The following is a 10,597-nucleotide window of genomic DNA, read 5'->3' as shown; positions in this document are numbered from 1 at the left end:
CTAGATTCAATCTTTTAGCACAATCCATAGAAATAAAAGAATGATTTGTTCCAGTATCTTGCAATTAGGCGTGCCATGGATGAAACACGTACCTTTAATTAATAGACCTTCAGGAGTAGTTGCAGAACCTGATAAGACGAACACTTTACCACCAGTTTGATTCTTCTTTGGTTTAGGACACTGTGGGCTAATATGACCCTCTTCACTGCAGTTAAATCAAGTTACAACCTTCCCCTTGCAATCACCAACAAGGTGACCTGCCTTACCACACTTAAAGCACCTCTTCTCTTTACTCTTGCATTCATGGACACGATGTCCAGGTTCACCGCACCTATAGCACCTAACAAGAGCACCAGAGTCTCCCCCACTAGGCTTCTTCCAACCGCCAGCTCTTGGATTACCTTTACCATATGGTTTACCCTTATCCATAGGCTTTTTTCCCTTCTTGTAAACTAACTCGCGAGGGTGAGATGACTTCATCTTGAGATTGTCCTCCTCATAAATTCTACTACAATCTACCAAGTCAGTAAATCTACGAATCCTCTGGTATCTGATACCCTACTTGATTTCTTCACGGAGACCATTCTCAAACTTAACACACTTCGAGAACTCACTCGCCTCAGCATTGATGTAGTGAACATAATACTTCGCCAACTCAACAAACTTGGAAGCATACTCAAGAACAGTCATATTGCCTTGTGTCAGTTCCAAAAATTCAATCTCTTTCCTACCCCGAACATCTTCAGGAAAATACCTTCTCGAAAATTCTCTTCTGAACACTTCCCAAGTAATGGCTACACCAGCCGCCTCAAGCTCGTCTCTACTAGCAACCCACCAGTCATCAGCTTCTTCGGACAACATGTAGGTATTATACCTCACGTTCAGATTTTCAGCACAGACAATCACCCGGAATATTCTTTCAATTTCCTTCAGCCACTTTTGAGCACCTTTAGGATCATAAGTGCCCTTGAACAACGGAGGGTTGTTCTTCTGAAAATTGCTCAATTGTCTGTCAGCATCAATCCCAGCTCCCTCGGTATTCCCTCCTAGCACACCAACAATGATGCCCATAGTCTCAACAATCGCATCATCATTTCTTCCACCTCTTCCAGCCATTGTTCTGCTAAATCACAAAACAATTCCGTTAGAATAAAGAGTACCAACAGTGTCTACCTTACACTAGTCGCATACAAGGGAAATACTGACACTAAGACTCTGACCACAACGATCGAATATGCTCTGATACCACTACTGTAACACCCTTCTAAAACTCTGCGGAATATCAAATAAAATTCAGAGTAAAACATAAAAAGGGTATTAGAGCTTCATAATATTAAAAAAAAAACCGTGTCATGCATTAAAGGAACGTCGAAACATATTATTCAGTGATTATGTTAACACAGCAGAAAATACTTCAAAACTGAATAACATAAAACAATCAGGATTCACATCAAAGTTCACCGATACAAAACCAGAAAAAACATTATTCTAACATACAAAATAATCCATCAAACAATACTAAATTAAACGTCCCCCAGTGTTACAAGACCAGAGCATGACACCGACACAACTGAACTAAACGAAGTAACTCTACGAGTTATCCTCACCAAGCACAAGCCACTACTCCTTAATCTGAAAAATGTCAACAGTAAGGGTGGGTCTCATTCACAATTAATCAATTTTATAAATCCATAAACAACAAGACATCATGCATATTATTCACCCAATCGAACATATTCAGGTATTCAACAAGGATACATCAAACACACCAATTAAGTCAATTACAACACATTATAACATTGGACATCTTCCATTCATGTTATAATCATACATACAACCTAATGCAATGCAACTACATTCATGTGGAACCAATCCATGGGATTAACACATCTCACCGATCCACCATCATCAAGGATACGGCTACCTCCACTCACCAATTCCATGCAATGGGAACTAACTACCGCTGATCCAACACCACCAGGATACAGTCACAATTATGATTATGTATGCATGCATCACCTATCGCATGCTAATCATCAACACCAACAACAAATATGCATAATGTATTCACACCTCAACATAATCCAAACGATCACAGTATATAGTTCACACCAGGCATAATATTTCATCACACATATTGTCAAAGCACATCCACATTGTCACATTAATCAGTTTATGCATACAATGTACGATATAATACGAAGAATTTAAATCAAGGCATTTAAAATAAAGCCAACTACTATTCCAACACATCATTCAGTATTATAAAATATTTTATTAGCTTCACGATGCTTAAGACGATACTAAAAATGAATAAATGGTTTAAAAGATATGAATTTTATAAAATAATTTATTTTTAAAAACGAATAGCGGTAACCAGTTACCTCAGTTCAAGTAACCGGTTAATGCCTGGCGGAGTAACCCAGAATCCTAATCGTAACAGCGGTAACCGGTTACCTCAATCCAAGTAACCGGTTACTGTCTCCCAGACAGCAACAATAACACATTTTCAAACAGTGGTAACCGGTTACCTCACCCCAAGTAACCAGCTACTTCACAACGAATAGAAACTCCTTGTTGACGTAACTCAGGTAATCGGTTACCACTCTTCAGGTAACAGGTTACCTCGTATCTGCAGTCCCCAAAACACAGTTTTACAGCATCCAATCATTTCTATTTCCACCCAATTCGTATCCAAATGATTCAAACACACAAACAACACCAGAATTAGTGTTATCACACAATGTTAACATGTTTGAGGAACCAATTAACACCATATGCAATCACTATCATTCCAATTCATCAAATTTTCCCAAAACCCCAAAATTCCCCAAAACCTAACATATCTCAATCGAATCAAACAACATACAATCCATCCCACTACTCAGGAATCGATAAAAGAGATTAATTGGAAGAGTCCCCCCTTACCTTAGAGTTTGTTTTGGTTCTTCCCCTTCCTATGCTCTTCAGCTCTTTCATGTTCTTCTCTTTTCTCCAAAATGCTCTTTCTATTCTATTTTCCAATTCTTTCTATTTTCCTTCTTTTATGAAAAGTAGACCAACTTTAGTAAAAGTCTCAACAATTGACACCCCCTCTTTACTAACTACAACTCTGGCCCAATAATCGTATTCCCATAATTCTTCCAAATTTTAATCTAATCCCTGAATAATTAAATAAATTCAAATAATTAAATTAAAATTCAATTAAATTAGTTTACAGAATTATGGGTGTTACAGTTTCCACATCATCAGGGTGTTCACACATAAGCTGTAGACGAGATATTTTAGCGCAAACCATAAAAAACACAAAATATATAGTTTCCTAAATTGTAGCCTGAGATAAATAAGGAAACATAACAGCTAAAATATAATAGATACTGCTGTCAGATACTGATGTCATAACATCGAGCATGACATCTAATCAAAACCTGTATTAGCTCAACCATATAATCCTGCACAACACTACACATAGTGTGTCATGACATTAGTCAGGAAATCACACACACAAGAATGTTTTACCACAAAATGAAACCAATATAAAAGCATCTACAAAAACAAATGAGCTAAATCTTTCCCATGGCTTTAGTCTCACCAATTTCACCGCTACACTTCCATTTAAAAATGTCCACTCACGTTTGTTCAAACGTTTGTAAAGGTGAGATTGATAAACGTTTGTTCAATGTTCATGTTCATTTCATTTGACATAGCTTTCACTTCTAAGTTGGTATAAAAAATTTGTTCAATGTTGATTTTAATGGCTTTTGTATTTTGTTTTCTTTGTTACCGTGGTTACATACAATACATTTACTCCGATGGTGATTTCACCTGTTCGTCTTAGTGTTGATGTTGTTGTTCATAGAATCTCAAAATTTGTGAGTGGTGCGACTGATATCGTAACAGGTTTGTTTGTCTTTTTTACTTTTTTTGTGTTCAGGTATATCTTTTTATACATATATTCTTCCATTTTCCTTTGCTGATTTAATCTTACGGCAAGTTTCTTATTGTCACAGAACCGATGAAGTTGTTTGAGCTGCCTCATGAGCATCCCACTTGTCTCTTGTGTAAGTACTTTTCATTCTTCTAAACATATGAATGTTGGGTCTGAAATTATAAAGGTTACTATTTTAAAGAATCCAAAATAAGTAAAGGGATAAAATGAATTCTAGGTGTTTGATAAAATGAATTATAGGTGTTTGATAAAATGTCTCTGTACGTAGTAGTTAATAAGTGCCAAATGCACTTCAGAAAGTAAATTTCATGGTGGATTGTTGTTAATGAAGAAAACAGGGATATGTTTTTTATTAACAGAGTACAATCATCTAAATTATAATTATGAACAATCATCTAAATAATAATTATGAAATTCCACTTCCTTTGATTATTTGTAGCTTGCTTTGAATTTCTTTGAGAGCTTTTCATGCTATATCATGCCCATGTTTCAGCTTATTACTTCGTTCAGTAGCTAATAAAAGTTGTTCTTTCCTTGGTTGGTGAAATCTGACATGATAAGCCCTTTTCTTTTTCTAGTTGAAATTAACATTGTTTCCCCTAAATTATTTTCTTTTGTTGCTATATTTCAGAGTTTCCTTTATTACGTTTATAATCGAATTCTGTATGTTAATTAGTGATGCACATGTGTTTGTATCCCTGCATCTTCTTCAAAAGCCTTGCTCATATGTTGGTGAAGTTGTCAGAGTTATCGGCAAGAACATAGTGTTGGTCAAGGTCAACTAATTTTCTGTTCTTATTTGGATCCTATGGCATTTACTTTTGAAATTGTCTGATACGATTCATATGATATTAAAATAATTCCATACTGACATGTATTCCAAAGTTGGAGTCGTAAATTTCGCTTAGCTTAGTGGTTTATTAATTAAAAGCGAAGTGGAATACGTGGACGAGGTGTATGATATGAATTTCAATTCTGTAGGATCTATTGTGATGTTGCTGCAATCTATATCGAAGATCAATCTACAGGGTGCAGAGGTGGATTATATAGGTACACTCCACCAATCTTTATGTTCTAAGGTTTGAAAATATGTTCTGATAGCTGATATCTAATGATGTTCTTCAGCAATCAATCTTGTTCTGATGATGTTCTTCTGCAATCAATCCTTTCTGATGTTATCATATTCTTTAGATTGTGCTATACTTCTGATTTTGCATGGGAGACTTCTAACTTGGTACTTGGTATAGGGTTCTTTTTTTGGGGGATTGATTTTACTAATTGAAAATAACATTTCTCTTAAACTACTGTGTAATATGTGTGCCTTAAATTATTGATAAACAAAGTAACCTCTTTTCTTGGTCTTAAGTGAGATTTACAAAATTTATCTTTAGTGTTTTTGACAAATAAATTTCATTTACTGATTATTCAAGATACCATTGGATGTGGGGATCAGAGAAGCTTGTGATCAAGGGCACCCAATAGTGTTGGCCGCACCTGATTCCGTAGTTTCTAGAACATATGGCAATATTGCTGAAAAAGTTGTTCATAAACTCCAAAAGCGACATTTTTAACCAGAAATTATATTGTTTTTTATCAAAGATTGTTCATTCCCTTATGCTATTTACACTGGGGTTTGACCACTACTAACTTTTATTGAAATTGCAGCATGAGATGCTGGCCTGGCATATGTTAGAGGCTCGTAGATTCAGGTATTTTCAATTTTTTAATAAGTTGTTAGAGGTTCTTTGACGTCACACAGGTGCTGTCAAATTAGCAGTTTAATTTAACTTCAACTTTGAGGTTAATAAAATTGGCAACAGTGGTTTGTGGTGCCATTCTATAAGTTATAAGGTTATTTTATGTGGTTAGTATGGATGCATTGCGGGAAGATCATCTTTAGGAAGCGCAACATATTGTCAAAGAAAATATTGAGAATATGATTTTCTTAACATGGTAGATGTAGTATTTTCTCTACCTATGGTAGTGATTGTATGACTAGATTTATTCTTATAAGACATGAAAACAATGTGGTTATACAATGACCCTTAGTGAGTGTCTTTACGCTTATAATGACCCTTAGCGAGTGTCTTTACGCTTATAATGAACCTAAATTAAAATGATGACAATATGGAATTAATTCATTTGTGTCAAGAATATTGATGAATTATGTTTTATGAGTAGATCCATCTCTAATCCCGAGCTGTATTTGATATTTTCTGTCTCGATTTCATGTTCCAAGGCCTTTTCAATTCTGAATTTTGTTGCAGTATTTGTTTTAGTAGAGTTGGGAAATTGTTGTGGTTTTGTGACTGTCATGTAGCTTTCATTGAGTGTGGTGGTGACAGGGGCGAAATGGTGTGCGACATCTCGAGTGCATAGTTGGACTGCAGTCGTTGCATTGGTCTTGCATTGTGCACAGATTAAAGATGAGACAAAAAGGCATGTATATTGTGCTTTAATCAGATTGTTACAGGGTAAAGATTTATCTGTTCGAATATGTAACATAGCCATATGTTCTCTTGGTTTTACTTTTGTTTCTCTACTCTATCAATATATTTCTGCCTCATTATCTTTTTTTAGTTCTCATATATTTTTAAATCTCATATATTGCTTGGATAGAAGTTAGCTGCTTGTGAGGTACATCAATTTTGCCATCTTAAATGAGTATCTGCAAATAGTACACCAATTGTTAGAAGTGGTTATGAGTAGTAATTGTTGGTAGGTTCCTGTTGATCTCGTCGTTGACCATTCAGTTCAAGTTGATGTGGAAAGGTCAAAAAATGCAGTGCAGGTTATATGGCACTTGAATTCCAGATAAACAATGAGAGATTTGCTTTTCTTAAATGGGGATCGTTGTTCCTCCTAATTCTGGTATCGTACATCAGGTAAGTTTGGAAGTAAACATACAAAATGAGTGTGTGGTAGTTAAATGTGTTTATTTTTGTTGTTCTAAATATTAGGGACTTGTGATGTGATGTTTTGGGTTCCAGGTTAATCTTGAATATCTTGGGGGGTTCCAGGTTAATGGATTTACTTTATGAGTATATTAACATCACATATTTGCTATTATAAAAATCTAATCTTGTGAGGTTCTGTGTTTGTCTTTAATTATCTTCTTTTTTGAATTTTATGTGTGTAACAAATTGATTTTATGAGATCCTGTTAATTTTTTTTATGAGGTCTTGCTAATTGTTTTGTTGACCTTTAAAAATAATGTTGTGCTATTGGATAACAAAATCAATAAAAGAATTTGCAATTTTATCTCTGATATGTTTTGGTAAAAACAGTAACAGAATTGCTTTGTAAACTCAAGGTGATATGTGATATAGTGGTATGCCATTTGATGTTTTTCTAATGGTTTTTTTTTCTTAAATGGAAAATTCCTGTTTATGTCAAATGAAGAAGGTGAGGGTTTGGAAATGATGAAAATTCAATGGATGTAAGGTTGAACAAGAGGGGTGAAATTAGTACATTTCAACTAAACACTTGCTGTGTATTTGATTCTATCATCATAAAAAATTGAATTTAACTATTGTAAAGTGATTTTAATTAAAAATAAATTAATATAAAGTAATATATATAGATATGGCATTGCAAGTCTTAAGAATGCAAACTGTTGGGTTGCTACATGGTAACTTTATTACTGTCATAACACAATCTTCTATATTCTATATGAAAAATCAATAGTTTTGAAGAATGTTTCAGAAGGAGAGTTACAATGTGCTTCTCAAATAAGTTGTTGCTTCATAAGCCACGAGTAATTAGAAGGAAGAATGTTGTTAGAACTTCTGTTCAAAGATCGGAAACCAATACACAAGAGCGAGCTTTCAGGTCAAGATCAGGAGCCGAGATTTGTTCTGTTTATACTTTTAGCAAGCGAATCTTTGAAAACCAGAGTCATATTCTTCCTGAATATCTTTAGAACTTAAAGCAATATCTGACTTAGAAATCTTTTGAATTTTTAATTCCTCTATGAGTTTCAGATTATTTTCTTTAAGATCAGAATTCTCTACTTTAAGTTTTTGTGTTTCGACTACAAGAGTGTTTTTAAGTTTCTTGTATTTGATTCTTAATTTACTATGGTTTTCCAGAAGTTTTGATAAGCTTTCTGCAAGCTCATCTCTAGTGAGTTCAGAAAATACCTCGTCCGTTTTTTAATCTGAGCCTAAGTCATCTTCTGATGTATCCATGAATGCTAGTTTTGCATGTTCATCTCTAGAGTTAGATTCTTCTTCAGAAGATTCTGAATCATCCCACGTGGCCACCAAATTTTTCTTCTTTTCAAATCTTTTCTTTGGCATTTCTTTTTGCAACTTTGGACATTCATTCTTGAAGTGTCCTGATTCTTTACATTCATAACATACAACACCTTTTCCGCTAGTCTTCTTGTATCCAGGCGAGTCTCCTTTATAATCTGGTCTTTTGAAGTTTCTGAACATCCTTTGCTTATGCTTCTAGAGTTGGTTGAGTCTTCTGGAGAGAAGAGATAGCTCATCTTCTTCTTCCGATCTGGATTCACTCGAGCATTCTTCTTCATCCCGAAAAGTGTGAGTTTCAAATTTTCTGATAGATTTAAGAGCGACAGTCTTACCTTTCTTTAGAGGTTCATTTCCAGCTAGTTCGATCTCATGACTTCTTAATGCATATATGAGTTCTTCAAGGGATACATCATCAATATTCTTTGCGACTCTGAACGCTGTAACCATTGGTCCCTATGTTCTTGGTAGACTTCTGATTATTTTCTTGACATGATCTGCTTTTGTGTATCCTTTGTTCAAAACTCTCAAGCCAACAGTCAGAGTCTGAAAATCTTGAGAACATGGCTTCAATGGACTCATCATCCATTCTGAAGGCTTTATACTTGTGGATGAGGGCCAGAGCTTTTCTCTCTTTGACTTGAGCATTACCTTCATGAGTCATTTTGAGTGACTCAAACATATCATGTGTTGTATCTCTGTTTGTGATTTTCTCGTATTCTGCATGTGAGATAACACTTAGCAGGATAGTTCTAGCTTTGTGATGACTTTTGAACTCTTTCTTTTGTTTATCAGTCATTTTTTTCCTATCTATCTTTTTACCCGCATCTTCAGGATAATTATAGCCATCTACCACAATATCCCATAGGTCAGGATCTTGTCCTAAAAAGAAACTTTCTAGTCTATCTTTCCAATATTCAAAATTTTCTCCAACAAACATATGAGGTCTTGTATAACCATTGTTGTTTAATTCATTTGCCATAGTGTTTTCCTTATGGATCTTTTTTTGACACAGTTAAGTGTTTGCACCCAGAACCAAGTGCTCTGATGCTAATTGAAGGGTATGAAAACACTTAAAAAGGGGGGGTTTAATAAGTTGTTTCTTTTTGCAATATTAAAATGACACGATATTTTTATCCTGCTTCATTATAACTCCACTACTCCAGTCCACCCGTTAAGGTGATTTCGCCTCTCTCCATCGAGGACTTAATCTACTAATTAAAAATTGATTACAACAATCCACAGAGGCAACAACCAACGTCTTGTTGAGAATCTTAGCCATAACTTGGTTACTCAAGGAATAAAAACTTTAATTTCTTGAGAATCTTAACCACAACTTGGTTACTCAAGAAACAATTACAAACTGACTCTCTAACAAGTGATCTTAAATGCTTCTTAATCTAAGCTCTACCACAACTGTGATTTTTCAATAAGTTTAGCACAATGAAGACGAACTTAATCTGATACTATGAATAATAATATTTTCTTTCAGTATAAGTGTTCAAGTATGAAATATTTTCTTTGAGCATGCTTGCATGTATCTTGCGTGTATTGTCTATATCATGTATGAGCTCTCTCTTTTTATTTTTCAAATGATCTTCTATTTATAGCGATTTGAAGATTTCGTCCAATGCTGGATAATAGGCTAACTTAGATTTTCATGTTTGCGTGTTATCTTGGATAAACTTGCTTTCCACGCTTCTTGAGACTTGTTACTAAACCTGCTTTTAGCCATTAATAATCATTATGTCTCCAACGGTAATCTTTCTTCTGTCAGAGTATTTTATCTTGTATTTCTTCAAGAAAACTTCTTTCTGACTTTGTAGAAATAAAGTCTATAGGAATTATGCTTCAGCGGTTGGTGCTTTAAGAAGTTTCTTCATTAGAACTTCTTTAGACTTCAGCGTGACTTTTCTTTATATTGTTCATTTCAGCATTGTATGTAGTCTAAGTTCTGATGGTACTTGTTTTGCTTGAACTTCTTCTGAAATAAGAGATATATAATTAGAGTATCATATTTAATTATACAAAATTTATTTAATTGTTATCATCAAAACACTTAGATAAGATTAGAACCAAACTATGTTCTAACAATCTCCCCCTTTTTGATGATGACAAAACATTATGTTCTGATCATAAAGTTTGTATATAAGAGAAACAATCTCCCCATGAGATGTATAATATCCCCTGAAATAAATACTTAGAGAGAAATGTAAAAGATATCTTCCCTGAGTATTTTAGTCTTCAGTATGTTTCTTCTGAAGATTCACTGATACAACTTTTACACACGCGCTTCTTTAGAAGTTCTATAGCATCGTCTTTCAGAATCAGAATTTCCTGCATATTCTTTCAAAAACAAATACTTCTTGTATACAAGTTAGAAGTGTTTGAG

General features: G+C 34.4%; 1 protein-coding gene across 1 annotated transcript; it reads right to left on the bottom strand.

Annotated features, from left to right (window-relative positions):
* Positions 1-216: 216 nt before the first annotated feature.
* On the bottom strand, positions 217-1,071 carry LOC131604876 (uncharacterized). The gene is made up of 2 exons (XM_058877290.1): positions 755-1,071; positions 217-505 (listed from the first exon to the last, which is right to left on the bottom strand). The coding sequence occupies exons 1-2, from the start codon at positions 1,069-1,071 to the stop codon at positions 217-219; spliced, it is 606 nt and encodes a 201-aa protein (XP_058733273.1).
* Between the last annotated feature and the right edge of the window lie 9,526 nt (positions 1,072-10,597).

Source organism: Vicia villosa, linkage group LG5, assembly GCF_029867415.1.
Source record: "Vicia villosa cultivar HV-30 ecotype Madison, WI linkage group LG5, Vvil1.0, whole genome shotgun sequence".
Lineage (NCBI taxonomy): Eukaryota > Viridiplantae > Streptophyta > Magnoliopsida > Fabales > Fabaceae > Vicia > Vicia villosa.
Note: the sequence above shows the minus strand (reverse complement) of the source record. Positions and strands in the feature narration are given on the sequence as shown.